Source organism: Monodelphis domestica, chromosome 1 (assembly GCF_027887165.1).
Source record: "Monodelphis domestica isolate mMonDom1 chromosome 1, mMonDom1.pri, whole genome shotgun sequence".
In the NCBI taxonomy this organism is placed as follows: Eukaryota; Metazoa; Chordata; class Mammalia; order Didelphimorphia; family Didelphidae; genus Monodelphis; species Monodelphis domestica.
Window position 1 is genome coordinate 287,288,542 of NC_077227.1, and position 22,890 is coordinate 287,311,431.

The 22,890-nt window shown below is 32.4% G+C and overlaps 1 protein-coding gene across 5 annotated transcripts in view; it reads right to left on the reverse strand.

Moving 5' to 3' along the window:
* Positions 1-22,890, reverse strand: part of MIPOL1 (mirror-image polydactyly 1) — a 487,859-nt gene that overhangs the window by 218,724 nt on the left and 246,245 nt on the right. For all 5 annotated transcript variants that reach the window (XM_056811003.1, XM_007473186.3, XM_056811002.1 and 2 more), the window contains one exon: positions 20,762-20,869. In XM_056811003.1, coding sequence (XP_056666981.1) covers positions 20,762-20,869 — 108 coding nt within the window. The remainder of the gene's footprint in view (positions 1-20,761; positions 20,870-22,890) is intronic.

Consider the following 22,890-nt stretch of genomic DNA (forward strand, 5'->3'; position numbering starts at 1 on the left):
CTATGGATTGGACACGGAATCTGGAAGAACTCAAAAAAGACTTCAAAAATCATTTAAGAGAGGCAGAGGAAAAGTAGAAAAGAGAAATGAAAGTGATGCAAGGGGAAATGAAAGTGATGCAAGAAGAAATGGGCCAATTGAAAAAGGAGAACCAAAATCTGACAGAGGAAAAATCAGGCCTTAAAAATCAGAATTGACCATCTAGAAACTAAAGATTCCATGAGAAATCAAGACACAATAAAGCAGAATCAAAGAAATGAAAAAAAAAACAGAGGAAAACATGGAATATCTTATTGGAAAAAAACAAGTGACATAGAAAATAGATCAAGGAGAGAAAATCTAAGAATTATTTGACTACCTGAAAGCCATGATGGGGGGGAAAAAAAAAAACTTTGACATGATATTGCAAGAAATTATCAAAGATAATTTCCCAGAAATCCTCAAACAAGAAAATGAAATTAAAATTGAAAGAATTCACAGATCACTTCCAGAAAGAAATCCTCAAATGACAATTTCTAGGAATGTAATAGTTAAATTCAAGAGCCACCAAGCCAAAGGAAAAAAAAATATCTGCAGTAACCAGAAAGAAACCATTCAAATACCATGAAGCTACAATCAGGATCACACAGAAACTAGTGGCTTCTACATTAAAGTACTGAAAGGTATGGAATATGATATTCAGGAAGGCAAAAGCTTTGGGTTTACAACCCAGAGTTACCTATAGAGCTAAACTATGTATATTCTTTCAGGGGGGAAATGGTCATTCAATAAGATAGAAGATTTCCAAGCATTCTTGAAGAATAAGCCAGATCTAAATAAAAAATTTGAAGTCCAATCACAAGACACTCCAAAAGGTGAATAGGAAAAAAAAATTAAGGGACTCATTAAGGTCAAACTGTCTATATGTTTAGTTGGAAAGTGGATTTCTATAATTCTCAAAAATTACTCTTAGTAGTAGAGATGATAGAAGCAATTTACTCAGAAAGAGAGTGTAGAAGTAAGCCGATTATAATGATATGATATACATGATGATATGATATATATGTGAATGTGATGATATGGAATGATATGTATGCGTGTGAATCAATCAAAGGCAGAAAGAGAGGGTTACACTGAGAAAAAAGGAAGGGAGAAATAGAATGGGGGTAAATTATATAACATGAAGAGGTGTGAAAAATCATTACAGAGAATGGAGGATAAGGGTTGTGACAGGCTTAAACTCTACTTTCATTGTAACTGGCTCAGAGAGGGAAAAATGAGTATAGTCAGCGGGATATAGAATTCTAAGTAGAAGAAGAATAAGACAAGGAAAGGGAGAGGTAATTGAAGGGAGGGAGAAGTGGCAGCGGGTGATGAAAAGCAAGATATCAGTGAGGAGGAACAGAGTGAAAGGGAATAGAGCAGAATCTAAAGGGGATAATATGATGAAGGGCAATACAGTTAGAAATCAAAAAACTCTGAATGTGAATGGGATGAAATCACCCAGAAAACATAAGTGGATAGCAGAGTGGATTAAAAACCAGAATCCTACTACATGTTGTTTACAAGAAATACATTTGAGGCAGAGTGACACACACAGACTCAAGGTAAAAGGCTGGAGCTGAATTTATTATGCATCATCTAAAGTTAAAAAAAAAAAAGCAGGAGTAGCAATCACGATACCAGACAAAGCCAAAGTAGAAATTGATCTGATTAAAACAGATAAGGAAGGAAATTACATTTTGCTAAAGGGTATTTATAGTACTATAAATACTATGTTCACCTCCTAGCTGGCTTGCCAACTGAAATAATGATAGTATACTGAGGTATATTTGAACCTTCAGTATCCCTCACTAAAGGAACGCTGATGGCCTCACTCACTGGACAATTGCACTATAAGGCCTCCAAGACAGTCTTGATGGACAGGTAAAAGGGATTTATTAATCATAAACAAAGGATTAGCAAAGGAAGATTAAGGAATAGGGGTTCCCTACCTCTAAGAAATCTCACTAGCCTCCCCCTTCTAAATTTCCCTCATAGGAAATTCTTCATTTGCTTGATACTCTCCAAGCCTTGGCCTATCTCTGGCTAAGATTCCCCAAGCCTCACTATCTACACCAGAATCTAATTAATCCTCTGCGTTGGTTTATGAGATAAAATAATCTTTACTTGGCCAAGGACTGAACTCCTGATGGCTAAGTCGAACCCAGCTGGGCCAGGCAATGAGCACTGCCTCAGGCCTTCAGACCAACACTGTCTCTTGATCAAGGGAGTTGTTACACAGATTTCCTTCGAATTAACATTCTCAGTAAGGAAGTTACTTCTCAGCAGGTAGGAATACTTAACTTCAACTGCAAGGTAGCTTTTACCAAGGCAGGAACAACAGAGATCAGATATCTTATCTCTACTCATCTCCAGGGCCAGGAAGCCAAAATCTCCATTCAGCTCCAGGGACAGGTAGCAAAAGCCCCCAGCTATACTTGGTGCTCCTTCAAATCTTCCCTCTGAGATCCAGAATCTATCATTCAGTTCCTGGCATGTGGCTAGATCATCTTCTGCAAAATCCTTCTTTCACTTATTTTTCAACCTATTTCTCTCTCTATCATAATAATACTAAACATTTATGCACCAAATGGTATAATATTTGAATTTCTAAAGGAAAAATTAAAGGAGTTCAAGGAGGAAAAAGATCAAAAGACAATAACAGTGGGAAATATCAAACTTCTCCTTTCAGAACTAGGTAAATTGAATCGAAAAATAGATAAGAAAGAATTAAGGGAACTGAATGAAAGGGTAGAAAAATTAATAAATATCTGGATAAAACTGATACCTATACATGGCATTCCCGGAACCATAGATTTGAACAAGGGTCCCATTTTCACTTCCCAAGTTCTATAAGAAATGTGCAAGAACATGGGATTAAATGCAACTATCATTCAGTTTATTGGCCCCAAAGTTCTGGTCAGGTCAAGCTTATGAACAAAGAATTAAAGATACAGATACATAAACTCTGTTCAGAAACACACTTAAAATGGAAAGATATTATGTCTCTTGCTTCATTCAACATAAGAACTAGACCTAGGACTGACTTGCATATATCACCATTTGAAATGCTATATGATCAGCCACTTTGGCATGGTAGGACAGTAAAGCCACCATACTTGTCCATGTTAAAAGGGGAATGTGTACTTCATGAATATTTAAAACAGATACAAAAACTGGGCTTGCTTGTGCAAAGAATACCACTAGATTTTTCACTGCATAAGATAAAACATCTATAAAGGTTGATCAAAGAGATCCATGGTTCCATGCTTCCCATGTAAAATTGCATCACACCCATAATTTTAGTAGCCCTAGGAAAATAATCAACAATCAATAACAATCTTTATAGAAAACAAAGGAAAGCACATATGAGAGTACGTATTAATAGATAGTACAGACAAGAGAGCATTGCATATGTTAAAATGATAACAAGAAAGCACCCCTGAAGCACATAGAACAGTTCCAGAAAGAAATACAGCCAGTAACACATACAAAAGGAAAACATGCATTTAAAATTTAACTCCAAAAAAAAGCCTCTACATATTCTATACAAACTCTGCCTACAATAACAACAGAAATGGAAGAAACAAAATTATTTCAAATTAATACGTAACTCCATGACCAAATGAATTACATTGTATCTAAATTCTATCTCTAAGACATAACTAAAGACAACATACAATAAATCTTGTGAAAAATTCAAAAATCAAAAAAGATAAGAAAACTTCAAATTCATATTCTTAAAATCCTGAGAAATTATACTATGTTGCTTAAATCCACTCATGACGATGAACAAACACATGTAATGCTTACTTCCAATCAAAAAGATAAACACATAAAATGCTTACTTCCACACATGAAGAATAACTGATGAATTCTGACAAGCACTCATGAAGAACTCATAGCTTACTTCCATGCACCATGAAAATTTCAATCTTACATACATACACATGTAAAAACTTTACATGCATGACTGTTCCTGATTGTTCCAGTATGTTCTTGAATTAAAGAACACAGGACTACAATCAAGAGTGAGAGCAGGCAAGCGGCATGCTGACCAGATGATGAAGGACACACAAGAGTTTCTACAATCAACATCTAAAGACATAGAAGGACTTTGAAAGTTTGGACTTGTGATCATGAGGTTATGTAAGAAGGCAGCACATATGTTAACATCACACATATACATACACATTCTACACAGAAATATAATAAAGGAAGATATCTCATGGAATGGGTAAGTATAAAACATATGCATGTTGCAAAACACAAAAGTCACACAAATAAATTTCTGTGGAAAATGCAAACATACAAAAATATTTCTTATCTGCATGAGTTTGCACAGAAATCTAGAACAATGTATTATGGATGTACATATGTAAATCTGTATAACTACAACCTTTGTGCATATGTAAATACTAATGTACTAACAAACTAACTATATTAGAATAATTAATTAATGTTCTAATGACTAACTATAGGAACAGTTTAGAAAATTTGTTCAAAGTCTTAGGGAATAGGGACAGACATAAAACTACTTAAGCATGGAAGTCAGATTACATCATGATTTTAGGTTAGCAAATGTTAGCAATAGAAAATTTTATTTAGTTGAATTTATAGTTGAATTTATAGACATTAGGAGATAAGACAGCTGCATAGTCAAAATGCTGTTGAAATTGTTGGAATTGTTTAAAGTTGTTACATGAGTTATTATGTCAAAACTATATTTAATGTAAAATCCCTATTACCTAAACCATTTTTTCCTGTCCCCAAATTTAGCTTTGCACTTGATAGAATAGCTAAGATGAGTTTAGGATTTGTTATTTTGGGAGGATAAAGGAATATTTAATATAGTACAGGGTTAAGAATTAGATAGAAATATAACCAAATATATTGAAAAGGTAAGTATCATTTTAAAAAAATGCAGGTTGCATTTTTTAAGACAAAAAGGAAGGATTTGTGAAAGAGAGAAATTATAAGGCATGCAAAAGGACAAAAGCTGGAGGTTGATCAGCTGTCATTCAAAGGAGAATTCCATTTGGAATGTTACCGGAAAACAGCTGAAGGCAAGAGCTAACCGCTGAATGATTTCTGGGCTTCTTGGCTGATGGTGGACTTATGATTTTGAAGGAAGAAGCTGGGTTTATCTCTAGGACTTGGGATAATAAAGTTGGAGGTGGCCTGGCTGATTTGAAGGCAGAAGAAGGACAAGAGTCCATATAACTCTCTCTGACTTGCTCTGTTTCATGGTAGTGACTGAATTGCCATTTCTTTCAATATTCTCCAACCCAAGGCTCACAGTAGATAATAGGGAAACCTCCAACCCTCTTACCTCCATTCTCTTCCCTTTCCTGTCTTTCCCAAATAAACCCCTTATTTGAGATAAAAGAAGAAAAAGACTATATCATTTGAAACATCATTAACTCACCCTGATTTGGAAACCAGAAGAAGGGGGGAGGGGAAAAAGAGGGAGGTTGAAGAAGAGGCTGGAAGAGGGAGGAAGAGAGGTATAGAGGGAGGAGGATAGGCAAAAGGAAGATAGCTGCCTGATCTAGTAGTAATCATTTACCCATCAAATATACCCCCTCAATATTATCTATTACAACAGGGATAAAAAGGAATAAACCTACTTTTCAGCAGTACATGGTACATATAAAAATACTGACCATGTACTAGAGCAGAGAAATATTGCAAACATGTATAGGAAAGCAGAAATAATAAATGTAACTTTTTCAGATCATAATGTGATTAAAATTATAAGTAAGAAGAGTCCCTGGGAGGCAAATTTAAAATTAATTGGAAATTAAATAATCTAATTCTTCAGAATTGGTGGGTCAAAGAAGAAATCATAGAAACATTTACAGGCTTCATTAAAGAAAATGACAATGAGGAGACAATCAAAACCTATGAGATACAGTCAAAGGGGAAAATTTATACTTCTGAGTGCCTATAGCAACAAAATAGAGAAGGAGGAGATCAATGAATTGGACTTGCAACTTAAAAAATTAGAAAAAGAACAAAATAAAAATTTCCAGATGAAAACTAAATCAGAAATCCTAAAAATTAAAAGTGAAATTAATAAAATTGAAAGCAAAATAATTATTGAACTAATAAATAAGATTAGGAGCTAGAATTTGAAAAAACAAATAAAATAGATGAAGTACTGGTTAATCTAATAAAAAAAGAAAGAAGAGACTCAAATTAACATAATTAAGGGGGAAAAAGGTAATCTCAACCCTAATGAAGAGCAAATTAAGGTAATTATTAAGAACTATTTTGCTCAATTTTATAGCAATTAATATGACAATCTAAGTGAATGGATGAATATTTGCAAAAATATAAATTGCTTAGATTTAAAAAAAGAGGAAATAGAATACTTAAATAATCCCATCTCAGAAAAAGAAATTGAACAAGCAATCAAGAGCTTCTTAAGAAAATGTCCCCAGGGCCAGATGGATGAAGAAGTGAATTCTATCAAATATTTAAAGAACAACTAATCTCAATACAATATAAACTATTTGACAAAATAAGCAAAGAAGGAGTTTACCAAATTCTTTTTTATAATAAAAATATGGTATTAATTCTAAAGCCAGGCAGACTAAAAACAGGAAAAGAAAACTATAGACCAATCTCCTTAATGGGCATAGAAGCAAAACGTCTTAAATAGAATACTAGCAAAAAGAGTACAGCAAGTTATCATGAGGATTATTCACAATGACCAGGTGGGATTTATACCATGAATGCAAGGATGGTTTAATATTAGGAAAATCATCCCTATAACTGGCCATATCAATAATCAAGCCAATAGAAATCACATTATTATCTCAATAGATGCAGAAAAAGCAGAAAAAGGAAACAAAACCTAGTTCTTCTGATTTAACAATAACAATAATTTCTATGCTGTCAGATACTGTTTAGTCAGAAGCATACACAAAAAAACTGTGCTTAAACTTGAGATAAAAGAAGAAAAAGACTATATCATTTGAAACATCATTAACTCACCCTGATTTAGAAACCAGAAGAAGGGGGGAGGGGAAAAAGAGGGAGGTTGAAGAAGAGGCTGGAAGAGGGAGGAAGGTAGGTAAGCAATAAAATTTATGTCAATAGATGCAGAAAAAGCTTTTGACCAAATATAATACTCATTCCTACTGAAAATACTAGAAAGTATAGGGATAGAAGGGCCTTTCATAAAAATAATTAACAGCATATATTTAAAACCATCAGAAAATATCCTCTGTAATGGGGACAAGTTAGAAACCTTCCCAATAAGATCAGGAGTGAAGAAAGGAAGCCCATTATCACTTCAATTATTTAATACTGTACTGGAAATGCTAGCAGTAGCAATTAGAGAAGAAAAAGAAATTGAAGGGATTAAAGTAGGCAATGAGGAAACAAAAATATCACTCTTTGTAGATGACATGATAATATACTTAAAGAGTGCTAGAGAATCAACTAAAAGGCTAGTGGAAATAATTAACAAGTTCAGCAAAGTTGCAGGGTAAAAGTTGAACCCACATAAATGATCAGAATTTCTATATATTTCTAACAAAACTCAGCAGCAGGGGTTAGAAAGAGAAACTCCATTTAAAATCAGTCTAGACAATATAAAATATTTAGGAATCCATTTGCCATGACAAACATAAAAATTATATGAACACAACCTCAGAACAATTTTCATACAATTAAAACTAGATCTAAATAATTGGAAAAATATAAATTGCTCATAGGTAGGATGAGCTAATATAATAAAAATTTCAATCTTACCCAAATTAATCTAGTTATTCAGTGCCATACCTATCAAACTACCAAAAAGAATTTTATAGAATTAGAAAAAGTTTTAACAAAGTTCATCTGGAAGATCAAAAGATCAAGAATATCAAGGGAAATAATGAAAAAAAAATGTGAAGGATGGAGGCCTAGCAGTACCAGATCTTAAACTGCACTATAAAGCAGTGGTCATCAAAACAATATGGTACTCTCTTAGAGAGGCAGAAGGGTGGATCAGTGGAATAGACTAGGGGTAAATGACCTCAGCAAGCTAGTGTTCGATAAACTCAAAGCTTTTGGGACAAAAACTCACTATTTTACAAAAACTGCTGGGAAAATTGGAAAACAGTACAGGAAAAATTAAGTTTAGATCAACATCTTACAGACTATACTTAGATAAATTCAAAATAGTAAATGACTTAAATATAAAGAGTGAAATCATAAATAAATTAAGTGAACATAGATTAGTATACCTGTCAGATCTGTGGGAAAGAAAGGAATTTAAGACCAAGCAAGACATAGAGAACATTACAAAATGAAAAATGACTTTGATTATGTCAAATTAAAAGATTTTATACAAACAAAACCAAAGCAACCAAAATTAGAAGGAAAATAACAAATTGGGAGAATGGTTTTATAACAAAACTCTCTGACAAAGGATTAATTTCCCAAATATATAAGGGACTAAGTCAAATTTACAAAGAATCAAGCCATTCTCCAATTGACAAATGGTCAAGGGACATGAATAGGCAGTTTTCACATGAAGAAATCAAAACTATCAATACATACATGAAAGTGTTCTAAATCCCTCCTGATGTGAATTTTAAAATCTCCATCTTGCTTGGCCTAGCACCCAAAATTGTGCACACCCACACTACACAGGCATGTGCTAGTCAATGACAAATCAGAAATAACTAACTGCTCACCTGGGCTGTCCTAAGCCAAGCTTGAGCCACCATTGGCACTTGTGAGGCACAAGAAGTGATGGAGAAAGCAGCCTCTGGAATTCGCTCACTTCCTGTGGACAGGGCTAGACACCAGTTCATGCTAGAAGCTTGAGCAAGGTGGAGGCCTGCAGACAGCTTCCCTTCTGATCGGTCACCTGAGTCAAGGACTGATTCCTTCTCTATCTTGGCCTTTTGGGCCTAACTCCCTCTGGCTCCCTGCCAGAGGTTGAGAAACCCCTTTCCCTTTTCTCCTCTCTCCTTCTCTCCCACTCCCTTCTTTTACTCCCATTGTGATTAAACCACCATATATTCCATTCTGACTTGAGTGTTTCATTTTAGGAATTTCATAAGTAAATTCCTTGGTGGCCACAGTTTTAATATTATAAGGTGAAATTTTCACTAAAACACTGATTAGAGAAATGCAAATAAATAAAAACATAAAAACAAACAAAAAACATAAAAAACAAATAAAAACAAAAAAATAAAAACAACTCTGATGTACTACTACCTCATAACTAGTGAACTGGCAGTAAAGGAAAATGATAAATGTTTGAGGGGATGTGACAAAATTGGGACACTAATACACTGCTGGTAGAGTTGTGAATTGGACCAATCATTCTGGAGGGCAATTTGGAATTATGCACAAAGGGCTTTAAAAGATTTTGATCCAGCCATAACACTGCTGCTTTTGTACCCCACAGAGTTAATAAGGAAAATGACTTGTACAAAATTATTTATAGCTGCACTCTTCTTGTTGTCAAAAAATTGGAAAATGAGTGTCAATTTATTGGGGAATGGCTGGACAAATTATAGTATCTGATGGGGATGGAATACTATTGTGCTGAAAGGAATAATGAACTGGGAGAATTTCAAGTTAACTGGAAAGACTTCCAGGAATCAATGCAGAGCAAAAGGAGTAGAACTAGAAGAACATTGTCCTCAGAAACTGATACATTATGGCACAATCAAATGTAATAGACTTTTCTACTAACAGCAATACAATGATCCAGTACAATTCTGAGGACTAATGAGGAAGAACATTATCCACATCTGAAGAAAGAACTGTGGAAACAGAAACACAGAGAAAAAACATATGATCGAGCACTGATTCATGTATAATGCAGTGCAATTGCTTGTAAGCTCTGGGAAGTTGGAGGAAAGAGAGGTTGGAAAAATCATGAATCATGTAACCATGGAAAAATATTCTAAATAAATTTAAAAAAATAAATTGGGATGGTAACTTTCCATTGAACTAGATACTGTAGAGTCAGAGAATTCCTTTTAAACATTCTAGCATTATTAATCCAGAGGTTCTGTAATTTAGATTCTGCTGGTATTGAAATGTAAATCATTTAATATTTTCCACCATACAATGCCTGTCTCATGCCTGTTGGCCTTTTAGTAGCTCTTTTGCATAATCTGACCTAATCTCTATAGAACCTATCACTGGTAAGAAAGTTATAGAGTCTCTTTTTGTTACACAGAAATTGTTACAGACCTAATCACAGATGATTTTTGTGTGTGTGCATCTCAGAGTATTTAGAATTCACTGGTATCAGTGAGCTATCTCTTTCAATCATAACAAACATAGCTTTGGACCTCCTCATAGATGGTTATGATGGTATCACATTGAAAGGAATAAGACTTCCATCTAAGCCTCAATGGAACAAACTCTCCATTGAAGCACAAAACTCACTTTTGGGCAGTGATTATAGAATCAACTTCACTCACAAATGAAGAGTATAACCCTGCCTTCTGGAATCTTGAGTTCTTTTATAGATGAAAGCCCAAGTATAAGTTTAAGTCTTAACTGCTGTGCCATGTCATCATCATTATTCAATAATGTTACATTTACATAGTACTACTCTACTTTGGAAAAGGGATGTTATTCCATTTGTCTTACATTGTCCCACATCTGAATTTGTTCAGGCTTTCTAAGTGATCAATTCAGTCTGGCAATTCATAGGGCACATCCTTAGTGGAGCCTCCTAATATCATCCTAAAAAACTATTCTACAACTCCCAAGTATAGTATTTTAATTTGCCTACTAATTATTCTGTAATGTCTTCAGTCCTAGATGTAAGGACTATGCCAAATGTCAGCAATCCCTTATGAATGTCCACATTCATCTAATGACAGAATACTCCAACTATCACTCTTTATTTTCCCAGGATTGATTTGCAATGCAAATATTTAATCAATCACCAGTGGGCTATCCACTAAGTGACCAAACAAGTAAGCAAAGAACCAAAACAAGAGATGCTCTGAATTAGAAAAAAAACTTATAAGCATTATCTGTAATAACAGCAGCTAAGTATCAGTAAAGCAAATAAAAATAAACTAAAATGATGGCATTTTGCTTGCACTTTGGCAGGTAACTGGATATTAGTGATCATTTGGGCACCATCAAATAATAAACATTGAACAGATGGAAATGCAGGGAAACAATAGATTAAGCACAATAAAAGTCAAGACAAGAAAGAAGCCAAACAAAACAATGTAAAATAACTCAAATTTTAAATACCATTCAAAATAAAATCCAACTGATTCCTTTGGTTAGAGGGAAAATAAAGTATCACAGAAAAAAGTGTACTTGTATTTTAAATGGAAGTTGTAAATCAAGTTTGGAGGGAAAAAATCCAATAAATTACAAATGAAAATTTAAAAAAAATTCAGTTTTCAATAATCTTCAAAAGTAGCCAATGTTAAACTGTAAATTCAAGTTGAAAGGCTAAAAGAATTGATAAGATAGTTTTCAGAAAAATAAAATTTTAAATATTTGTATAATATATTATCAAAACATGTTACAATAATACAAGAAATTCCACTTTACAAAGAAACAGAACAATTAAAATTACAAAAGGAGGAAAAATTAATATTCCAAGTGAAGGGATAGAAATTTGACAGTTTTGTTCATAACATGGCAACTTTATCCACATCATACCTTTTTCCTAGCAGCCATCCCACTGGACTTCACCACTAATTGCTTCTATTGGATTTCTCACTGTGGAGACGTTTAAGCTTCCCTGAAACACATGCCACTCTAAACCATTTGAATTTTGTTTATTCAAGGCTCCAAAGACTAGGAATAAATGGTCTCAAGTAACATGGTTAATTTATTTCAGCTATTTAGCAGAATATGTGACCATTGATTAATGCAAAATAAAAATCATAAGATTCTCTTACATTTGCTCAGCTTACAGCTGGTGGAAAAACAAACCATCAAAACAATCTTAGCATTTTGGACCAACATATTAACCTCTACAATGTTTAACACTGTGTTTTCCAAGCTAGTAACTGGCTTCCTCCATTACAATCTCCCTATAAGCAATTAATTAAAAAAAAAAAAGCAAACCTATGAATTATAGGTCATTGCTATTGCATCAATGAATAGGAGCAAGTAGACAGAGAGCAAGGAGTAAGTTGAATATGACTGGATGGTAAACAAAACAAAAACCAAGGGATAAGAAAGAGGAATGCACTGGGAAAAAAGAAAAGGAGAGGAAGTTGGAGATGAATGATTTCAAATGAAGAGGTGTATAAAAAATCAATAAAGTGGAAGGGAAGATTGGGGAGAGTTTAGAGGGCAAAGCTTGAACCTTATTCTCATCAGAATTGTCACAAAGGTAGAATAACATCCACACTTAGTTATAGAACCCCACAAATAAGAAGGGGAGGAGGTACAAAAAAGGAGGGAGAGATAAAAGGGAGAGGGAAATTGAAGAAATCAGTACTAAGAAGCAAAAACATGTGTGGAGGGAAAGTTTAAAAGGAGAAAAAGAGAAAGATAAACAGGGAGGAAATAAGATGTATGAAAACAAATAGTATGATAAATGTGAATGGGATAAACTCACCCATAAAATGGAAGAATGGATTTTTAAAAAATCCAGAATCTCACAATATGTTGCTTATAAGAAACATACTTAAGACAGGGAGTCACACATAGAGGAAAGATAAAGGACTGGAGGAAAATTGATCCAGCTTCAACTAAAGGTAAAAAATCAGGAGAACCAAATTATCTTCTCAGATGAAGCAAAAGTGAAAATGATCTAATTAAGGGAGATAGGGAAGGAAATTACATATTGATCAAAGGAACTAGACAATGAAGTAATATCAATATTAAAGATATAGGCACAAAATAGCATAGCATCAAAATTTCAAAAGGATAAATTATGTAATTTACAAGAGGAAACAGACAATAAAACTATATTAGTAGGAAACAACTTTCTTCTCTCAAAATTAGATAAATAAAACAAAAAAGAAACAAAAAGAAAATAAAGGAGGAATATAGAATTTTAAATAAGTTAGACTTGATAGAACTCTGGAAAAAAACTGAATGGGGATAGAAAGGAATTCTATTCTTCAGCAGTATATAGCACACTCACAAAAATTGATCATATGATAGGACAAAAAAACTAGAAGTTACACTAAACAAAGGAGCTAGAGAAAAAAAGACTAAAAATTAATTGGAAATTAAATAACATCTTAAAGAATGAGTGGGACAAAGAACAAATCACAGAAACAACAATTTAATTAAAGAGAATACAAGGTGTGAACTTTAAAATTACTCCACCCTACTCAGACAGTACTTTAGGGGAAGATAAAGTTGTAAAATCCTGATTGAACAATGAAGGTACTTAACTCATAACCTAGAACTTTAAGCTAAGTCTATTTTTAGATCTGACACAAAAAGGTATTAAGTACCTATAAAGGTTAAATTAATCACAAAAAGGTCAAGTAACTAACAAAAGGTGAACTTAATAAAGAAGTGTGAAGTACTCAAAAGATATAATCTAACCAAAGAAGGTGAGAACCTGGAGAAAATCTAATCAAAGAAGATGAGAACTAAAGAATGGGCAGTCCTGGAGAAAAGCATCTGCTGTGATTGGTAGATGTAAAAATTTAGGGGAGGTGACATAAGAGAATGTTTCTTTAAAAAGAGGTCTAGAAAAGTCAGTTCAGACAGTGGAGAGGAGGAACTGAGCTGGAGAAGAGGAACTGAGGAAGAACTGGAGGATCTCCCTCAGACAGCTTCCTTGAGAAGGACTCATGGTGAGTGATAAGACTGACTCCCTTTCTGGTAGGCTCAAGGAGGCCACTTTGGCCAAGGCCTTTAACTACTGCCTGGCTCAACCTGAGCCAGAGCAGTTTAAATTAACTCTTTCCTCTTTCTCTCTCTTCTCCCTATATTAATTAAAATCACCATAATTTCCAGATGACTTGGGTATTTTATATTTGGGATTTTCCCTGGCAACCAAATTAATTTAGATTTTCAAGTCACAATGCTAAAATTATCCTTTACAAAGGAAACAATATAGAACAACTTTTAGGATGCAGCCAAAGTAGTATTTAGGAGAAAATGTATAACTATAAATATTTACATCAATAAATTAGAGAGAGAACAGATCAATGAATTGGGTATGCAACTAAAAAAAACTAGAAAAAGAACAAATTAAAAATTCCCACTTAAATACCAAATTAGAAACACTGAAAATAAAAGGAGAGATTAATAAGACTGAAAATAAGGAAACCATTGAAATAATAAGATAAACAGTTGGTTAAAAAATAAAATAGATAAGCTATTGTGGTTAATTTGCTTTAAAAAAAAGAAAACCAAAATATCAATATCAAAAAGTAAAAGGTGAAATTATAACAAATGAAGAGGAAATTAAAGCAACAATTATGAGTTATTTTGCCCAATTATATGCCAATAAATCTCATAATCTAAGAAATATATATATATGAGTATTTAAAGAAATGAATTGTCTAGATTAACAGAAGGAGAAATAAAATATTTAAATAATCCCACCACAGAAAAGGAAATTTAACAAGCCATTAATGAATTCTATAAGAAAAAAGGCACAGGGCCAGATGAATTCACAAGTGAATTCTACCAAACATTTAAAGCACAATTAATTCCAATACTATATCAACTATTTAGGAAAAATAGTTGAAGAGCGAACTCTATAAATTCCTTTTATGTGACAAGTATGGTGTTTATAACTAAATCATGAAGAGGAAAAAATAGAGAAAGAAAACTAGAGACTAACATCCCTAATGAATATCAATTCGAGATTTTTAAACAAAATATTACAAGGATTATCCACAAGGACTTATACTAGGAATGAAGGGAGGAATCAATATTAGGGAAATTATCAACATAATTGACTATGTCAATAAGAAAGTCAACAGAAATCATGTGATTATTTCAATAGATGCAAGAAAAAAACTTTGACAAAATATACTTCTTCCTATTAAAAACATTAGAGGACATTGGAATAAATAGAGAATTTCTCAAAATGATGAATAGCATCTATTTAAAACCATCAGTATGCATTAACTAAAATGGGAATAAAGTTACAAGTTTTCACAATAAGTTCAATAGTGAAGCAAGGAATCCTATCATTACCACTACTATTAAATATTATACTGGAAATGCTAGCTATAATAATAAGGAAAAAAAGAAACAGAAGGAATTAGAAGGCAATGAGGAAATAAAGCTATTACTTTTTGCAGATGATATAATCAACTAAAAATGAATGGAAACAACAACTGTAGCAAAGTTGCAGGATATAAAATAAATCCACATGAATAATCAGCATATTATCAACAAGGCAAGGATTCAGGACAACTCCAAGGGATTCATGATGAAAAATTATTTCCACTGCCATAGAAAACTTTTAGACAGAGTCCAAATGCAGATTGGAGTATACCATTCGAATTTTTCTCTTGGGTAATCAGTATGTGTCTTGTTTCACAACATGATGTAGATGGAAATATGTATTGTATGAAAACATGTTCAACTGATGTCATATTATTTGCCTTCTTGAGAAGGAGAGATGGTGGAAGGGAGGGAGAAAATATGGATTGCAAAATGTCAGAAAATGAGTTTTTAAAATTGTATCTAAATGTAATCTGGAAAAAAAAAGAAATGAAAGCTCTTTGAAGGCAGGATCTTTGTATTCTGAATTACCAAATACAGTTCCTTGTACATTGGTGGAACTTGGCAAAATTTGTTTAACTGGGTTCTGTTAATAGTCATTTGGCCACCACCAGGTCTAAATTTCTCCAAATTCTAATACCCCCTTGAATATGTAAAGTCATTTATCTCATCAATAACAGCTACTTAATGATTATACTAAATAAACACAAGAAGAATGTTAAAACGGGGATTTGTGGGACAGCTGGGTAGCTCAGTGGATTGAGAGCCAGGCCCAGAGACTGGAGATCCTAGATTCAAATCTGGCCGAAGACACTTCCCAGCTGTGTGACTCTAGGCAAGTCACTTAACCCTTATTTCCTAGACCTTACCACTGTTCTGCCTTGGAACCAATACATAGTATTGATTCCAAGAAGGAAGGTAAGGGTCTCTAAAAATGAATAAATAAATAAATGAAATGGGGATTTGCAAATTTGTCCTGAGGTCAAGGAATTTTTAAAAGACATTTACATCACAACTTTATACAGCACATAGCTATATTACATATATCTAATGAATCAACTCTTGTCCTTAAAAAAGTGTAAAAGTTGCTTTATAGCAAGTATCTATAAAGGAAATTTACTTTCTCTTCTGTATATGCATATGTTTTATTTTTTAAAAAGTAATTTCTCACAAGATTTATTTATTAAAAACTTCACAGACCTTGGGACAATTAAAAAAGGAATTGAAATATTTTTTTCTCATTCCCTTTTCAATTAATTAGAAAGGAGGAAAATAATTTTTTTATAATTCATTGGATTTTTTATGATTTTGCTATTCAATTGTGGTCTAAATGTTTGTTTTCTTTTTAAAACAAAGAAAATAACAAAATTCTATATAAAAGACTGCATAAAATAAAATTTTAAAATACATTAAAAACTCTCAAGTTGCAATCAAAACAAAACTGTCTTTTCCTCCAAAGAAAATTCATTTCCTATGAGGAATACAGAAAATGCAGACAAAATGTCTTCTTCAGGATGGGATAACGAAAACTCCATAGGAAAAAAATTTAACACAATAAAAACTTTAAGCCTCAGAACTATAACAAAATAACCAAGGATTAAAAAAATAGACAAAACTATGTCTTGTTGAAATAAACAATCAGGAATTATTACTTTATTTTTACAGATGCACTCCCCTCTTCCTCCATGTAGTGTCCATATGCATTTTGCCCAGGTAGTAGGACCTGGGTATGGCTCACAAAGAGGGATGAGATGGACATCTCTAGAGTCTCATTTGCCCAAATCCTCCAACTATTCTCTATTAAAGACGGGAGTCTTGTGGAAATCGGTTAATGCCTTGGGATTGCATTCATGATAGTAAACACATACATTCCTTATTTGATGGTCTCCCGTTTTCTTTCTTTCTTTCGTTTTTTAAACCCTTACCTTCCATCTTAGAATCAATACTGTGTATTGGTTCTAAGGCAGAATAGTGGTAAGAACTAAGCAATGGGGGTCAAGTGACTTGCCCAGGGTCATACAGCTAGGAAGCATATGAGGCTAGATTTGAACCCAGGACCTCCCATCTCTGGCCCTGGATCTCAATCTACTGCCAGCTACCCAGCTGCCTCCTCCTATTTTCTTTTTTAAATAATCTTCAGTTTCAGTTTCTATGTAACTAAGTGAAGAATAATGAATTTAGAATGACAATGCCTCATCCTAAATTTAAACTCTGCCTCTTATCTAAAAATTAATTTTTTAAAAAGAATCAAACAAATCCCGTTTATTAATGACAACAGAATGATTTAGGAAATATTTCTAAGCACTTAATGATTCTTGAGATGGGATGAAATAGTATGAAGTATTTAATTTTAATTTACCTAGGGTAAATTAAGCACTTTGGGTCTCTGTATCTTCAGTGAAAAAATGAAGGAGTTCGCTGAAGATCCTTCCACCTTCGAACCTATGATTTTATGATGTTTCTTAGGATTTTTTGATTCACAATCCCTAATAGTTGGGGTTAATTACTTTTCAGTATATATCTATGCTTATATCTTATACCCTTATTTCTCTTGTAGTCATTCCTCTTCTAGATAGCTTGAAATCATTCTATTTTCAAAAAGATTACTATTCACACAACTTTTAGCATCTTCTAATGAAAAGGTCAAATTCTCCCAATTAATTAACCAATGTTTCTATTTCTAGTCCAAAATTCCAAAAATGCAGGCTTTCCCTCTATGCTTGTGAAAAACAACAGCTGAATAAGTGAAATGCAGATATCCTCCACTGCCTATAACAAGGAATAGAGAGTAAAACATGTAAACAATTCATAGATCAATGGAAAAACTTTATTTCAAGCTCATCTCTAACCAAATTTTTAACCATAGATGTTCCTCTTCTAGTCATTGTTCACCTTTTGTAGAAGTAAAAATATATAATGAAATGGGGATGGAAGGATGGGAAATAGGAAATAAGCATTTATTTAGTGCCTACTATGTGCCAGGCAGTATGCTAAATGCTTTACAAATATTATCTGACTTTAAAAAAGGCATTAAAATTAAGAATAATTCTACAAGAAGTACTCCTGTTCAATAATCTAGTTCATATACCCAAAAAATCATTCTATTTGAAATGAAACTATTTGTAGAAGAAAAAGCATATGTTTAGAATATTCTCAAATTTTCGTCAATTTAGGATCAAACTCCATTTTTTGAGTTCCCTATCAAGTGGGGAATTTATATACAGTTTAATTAGAGTTTAACTTTAAAAAGTGCAAGTTACTCTAATGTATGCGCTTTTGATCATCCTTGAAAGAATACTTGGATTTTTAAATAAAGGCAAATTGACTGAAGATTATAATCTGAATTCTACTAAACCCCAACCATGCATAAATCATTACAGCTTTGCTCTCCCAAATGAGGTATAGCCTAAGTTATTCATACTACTAATGAAATGTTATGTTGACACCTAGCAATGTAGTTCTTGTATTTTCAGTACTACACTATAACAATTTGCTGCAATAGAAAGCTAAGCAAAGATACAAAATAATTTTCATGCATAAAAAGTAACAAATAGGAAATAAATTAGTATGTGTATGGAAAATAATGAAATCTTTTGGAAAAACAGCTGACTAGCAGAATATTAATCATTAAATGGATAGCAAGGGCCAAAATCTGTTGAAAATTTGAGTTATCAGATAGCCAGCACATAAATATCTCTATTTTAATGAAGACAGTTTAAAACACACATACGCACACACATACACAAACAAAAAATCCAATCCTATTCCTTAAAGGAAGGACTGATGCTTCTAAATGGCCGACAGTGACTGACTCAGCTCAATCTTGAATGTGATCTCAGCAATACTTGTTGAATTGAAAAACAATTCTCATAAAAGACTACGGAATTATTGAACCAAAGTATTAGTCACAGAAACTGAGCTGGAATGGTTCTCTGATATCTAGTATAACCTCTTATTTTTCAGATGAGGAAACAGATCTAGTAATTTGTTTGAAGCAAAATATCTTTTTTTAGTGACAGAGCTGTAAATAGGACTTATCTTTCATGTACTTTTATTATTACTATAGGGTTCGTTAATATTTATCAAATTAAATTTTTTTCAGCTTACCTAATTTATTAGTTACTTCTAAAATTTTGAGCATTAAATCATTTAATACTATTTACAGAAACACAGAGTTAAAAAAAGAAATGCACCCAAATCTATCATTATATTCCCAGAATATGAAACAAAATAAGTATAGGTAGAATTAAAAAGAAATTTCAGAAAGTAATTTTTTATGAAGCATATTTTATAATTATGCACAATGGTCATGAAATTTCTAATTTATAGTTCTGTAAAAATGTTTCCATTCAGGTAATTTAATTATATGAAAAAAGAAATTTCATCACAAGTGACACAAGTTAAAAGCCCAATAAAATGTTCAGGATATTATTATGAAAATTTGATTATTGAAATTTATACTTTTAGAAATAGTTTTCAAGTAGCAACTCTGTAATTAATGATTAGGATCAATTTCATCTATTATGGTCTACTGAAGTATCATTCCAAGATTCTAGTTTGGCTATGCCCATAATTTCAGGTTACCCAAATCATTTATTTACCTTATGATAAACAACTAAAGAAGAATCTAAAATACTTAAGAAGTAAATGAGGGCAATACCATTATATTCAGTGTTGGGAAGGGTCCAAGAGAGGAAACTTTTCAGTTAATGAAGTAGCTATTTTCTATATCTTTCTATCAATAACCTTTACCCAACTTTCCCTTCCTACTCCTTATAAATGCCGGAAATTTTAAGTAAATAGAACAATTTGCAATAACATCTATTTCCTCAACATGTCGATTTTTTAAATAAAAGAAAACAACTGAAAGATATATATTAAATATACTCTTTAGTTATTTATAAATATGTATGTAAATATGACAAAATATTAACAAGAAATGTATATATCGTAAAAACAAAACAGAACTACAACTTGTTTAATAACATGTCATGATGATATAATATATTTGATAATTATGAAATGTCAACTTTGTCTCAACCTTTGAAAAAATTCAAAGTATATATATCATCTTTCCTTGTTTTCATCTCTTCTTATCAATTATACTTGTTTTTTTGAAGATATCCTTTTCAAAAGTATCAACTAGTATACATCACTAATACAGGTCATGCTATTATTGATCTAATGAATACTGATGAAAAGAGATTCACATTTAAAGACACATAATTTAATGTGATTAGTGTCAATTAAATTAAAAAGTAATACATAGATAGGAGAATAAAACTGATGCCAAAAAGTTGCCACCCACACTGCCTTGACAATTCTGAGAATATATCATTCTATGTTGTTTTTGTGCAAGCACACACACACACACACACACACACACACATGCGCACACACACACACACACAAATAAAATAATACCATAACAGAAGGGTTCTGTATCTGTGTTTAAAGAAGGGGTTGTTGGCAAACACCACAGCTCACTTCTGCTGAAATGTACACAACTGATATATGCAGCACAGAAAGCTGGCACCAAGGGCTTATAACCTTAATTTGCCTGCAAGAAGGAATGGAGATTTACCTTCAGAGCACGTTCTTGATTGTTTTCAGCAGTCAGATGTCTCATGTTGTTTGCTGAAGTCTGGTTCTGCTCTTTCAGATGATGAAGCTCCTGCTCTAGCCGTTTGCACTGCAACGAGAAAAGAATCCCATTAAGTAAAGGAGCTATAGCATTTTTTTTTTTACAACAAGCCACATGAATTAATGTAAATAACATCCTCACTTTTTCTAAAAGAGAAAGTATTATAGCAAAAGGAAAGCTTCAACAAAAGCAATGTTTAATCTATAAGGTAAAATAATGCTGAAGAAATAATGTTCTGATACCATTTCAGGTTTTTAAAAATTCCTATCTAAACCATTAAAATGAACATTTTTATTAGATTAAGCAAGAAATGCAAATAGGTTAAATTATTTCTAAGTAAATGGATGCTTACAATTTATCTGATACTTGCTAAAAACAATAACATATATTTTGTTCCTGATAATTATTTTATAGAAAATACATCAAAATCTTAAAATATAATGCTATATTCTGTGACTATCCTTCATTAATTTTATTGCAACTTCTAAAAATAAAACACCTATGTGTAATATACATATTTAAAAACTCTTAAGATTCTTTATTATGAGCAAATTCATTATAAATACCTGGCTAAATTATTTTGAAAGCAAAATCCATAAATAACTCTTGGACTTCAAAACAAAAAAAGAAAATTCAACATGATGCTACCTGGCCCTCATGTACACTTATCTTCACTTTGAATAGGTAACATAACACCAAACAACTGTCATTATAGCTTAGATTCTTGATAATTTAAAGAATATCAACAAAAAGTAAATACTAGGAAATCAGACGTACAAGTAAAATGCCATATTCAATAAGCTTTGTAGAGTCATGACCATTAAAAATCAAGTATTGCAGTTCATATGTACATGTATAAATGTACATGTCTCTAAATAATGGTTGTTTCTGAAAATTATATGTAAAGTTTCATAAACCATGCTATTTTAAAGTACACCATAAGAACTGAATATTTAAAGAAAATTTGTGATGAATTATTTAACAGTATGGTTTCAGAACTTGTCCAAGTATTCAAGCTGGAACAGATCACTGACCACTAGTTTGCAAGAATAAATGAAATTTATTTATTTATTTAGTGCTTACTATGTTCTAAGCACCTGTGATACAAATAGAAAACAGAGACAATCCCCGTTTGCAAGAAGCTCATATTCTAATGAGAGAGGCAGGGAGACAAGCACACAGAGGAGGTTTCACCTCTAAGTCAGATGGAGAGGGCATGTAGATGTAGAGACCAAGCAGATGGTGATACTTTTTCCTTGTGTCATTTTCGATGACAAAAATCATATCAGTTTCTAATGTTGAACCAAATGGCAATGACTAGGTGTTATGAGCATTCTTTTATGGATAATCAGTAGCTAAAGGAATGAATAAAGATATTTTATACTGTAGATTAGCATCTATCCTTATAGCATCTGTTCCATTCTCTATTATTTTTATTTGTTAAAATAAACTTTATTGAATTTACCTCACAGAGAACTGGTTACCCAATAGAAAATAATATTTTTAAAGAAAAAAGGAAAAATCAGCAAAGCTGATCAATAACTTTAAAAAGACCTACCACCTTTGCAAAGATATATGGGTATCTTGTCATTTTTCTCCCTTGGAGTCATATACATGTTCTTTTTAATTTTACAACATACACTTTTGATTCTTTTGTGGCTGTTCTTTCCATTTAAATTGTCATCATCATTGTATATATTGTTTTCTTGGTTCTGCTTACTTCCTTCTGCATCAGTTCACAATGATCTTTCCATGTTTCTCTGTATTCCATATCATTCATCATTTATTACAGCATGATAATATTCTATAACATCATATATTATAATTTTACTAGACATTATTGAGGGACACCTACTTTTGTTTCTAATTTTAGTATCACTAAAAATATAACTTAAGTATTTAAAAATATTTTGGTGTATTATTTTTCAAATATTATCAATAGTGAATTAGTAATTACATTTGCCAGTCCTTTTCATAACCCAAAATGTAGTTAATCTGTATCTAGTGATTTAAATTCATCAAAAGCTTGGTCTTCTCACTTAATACTTATATTCAACTCCCTATTAATA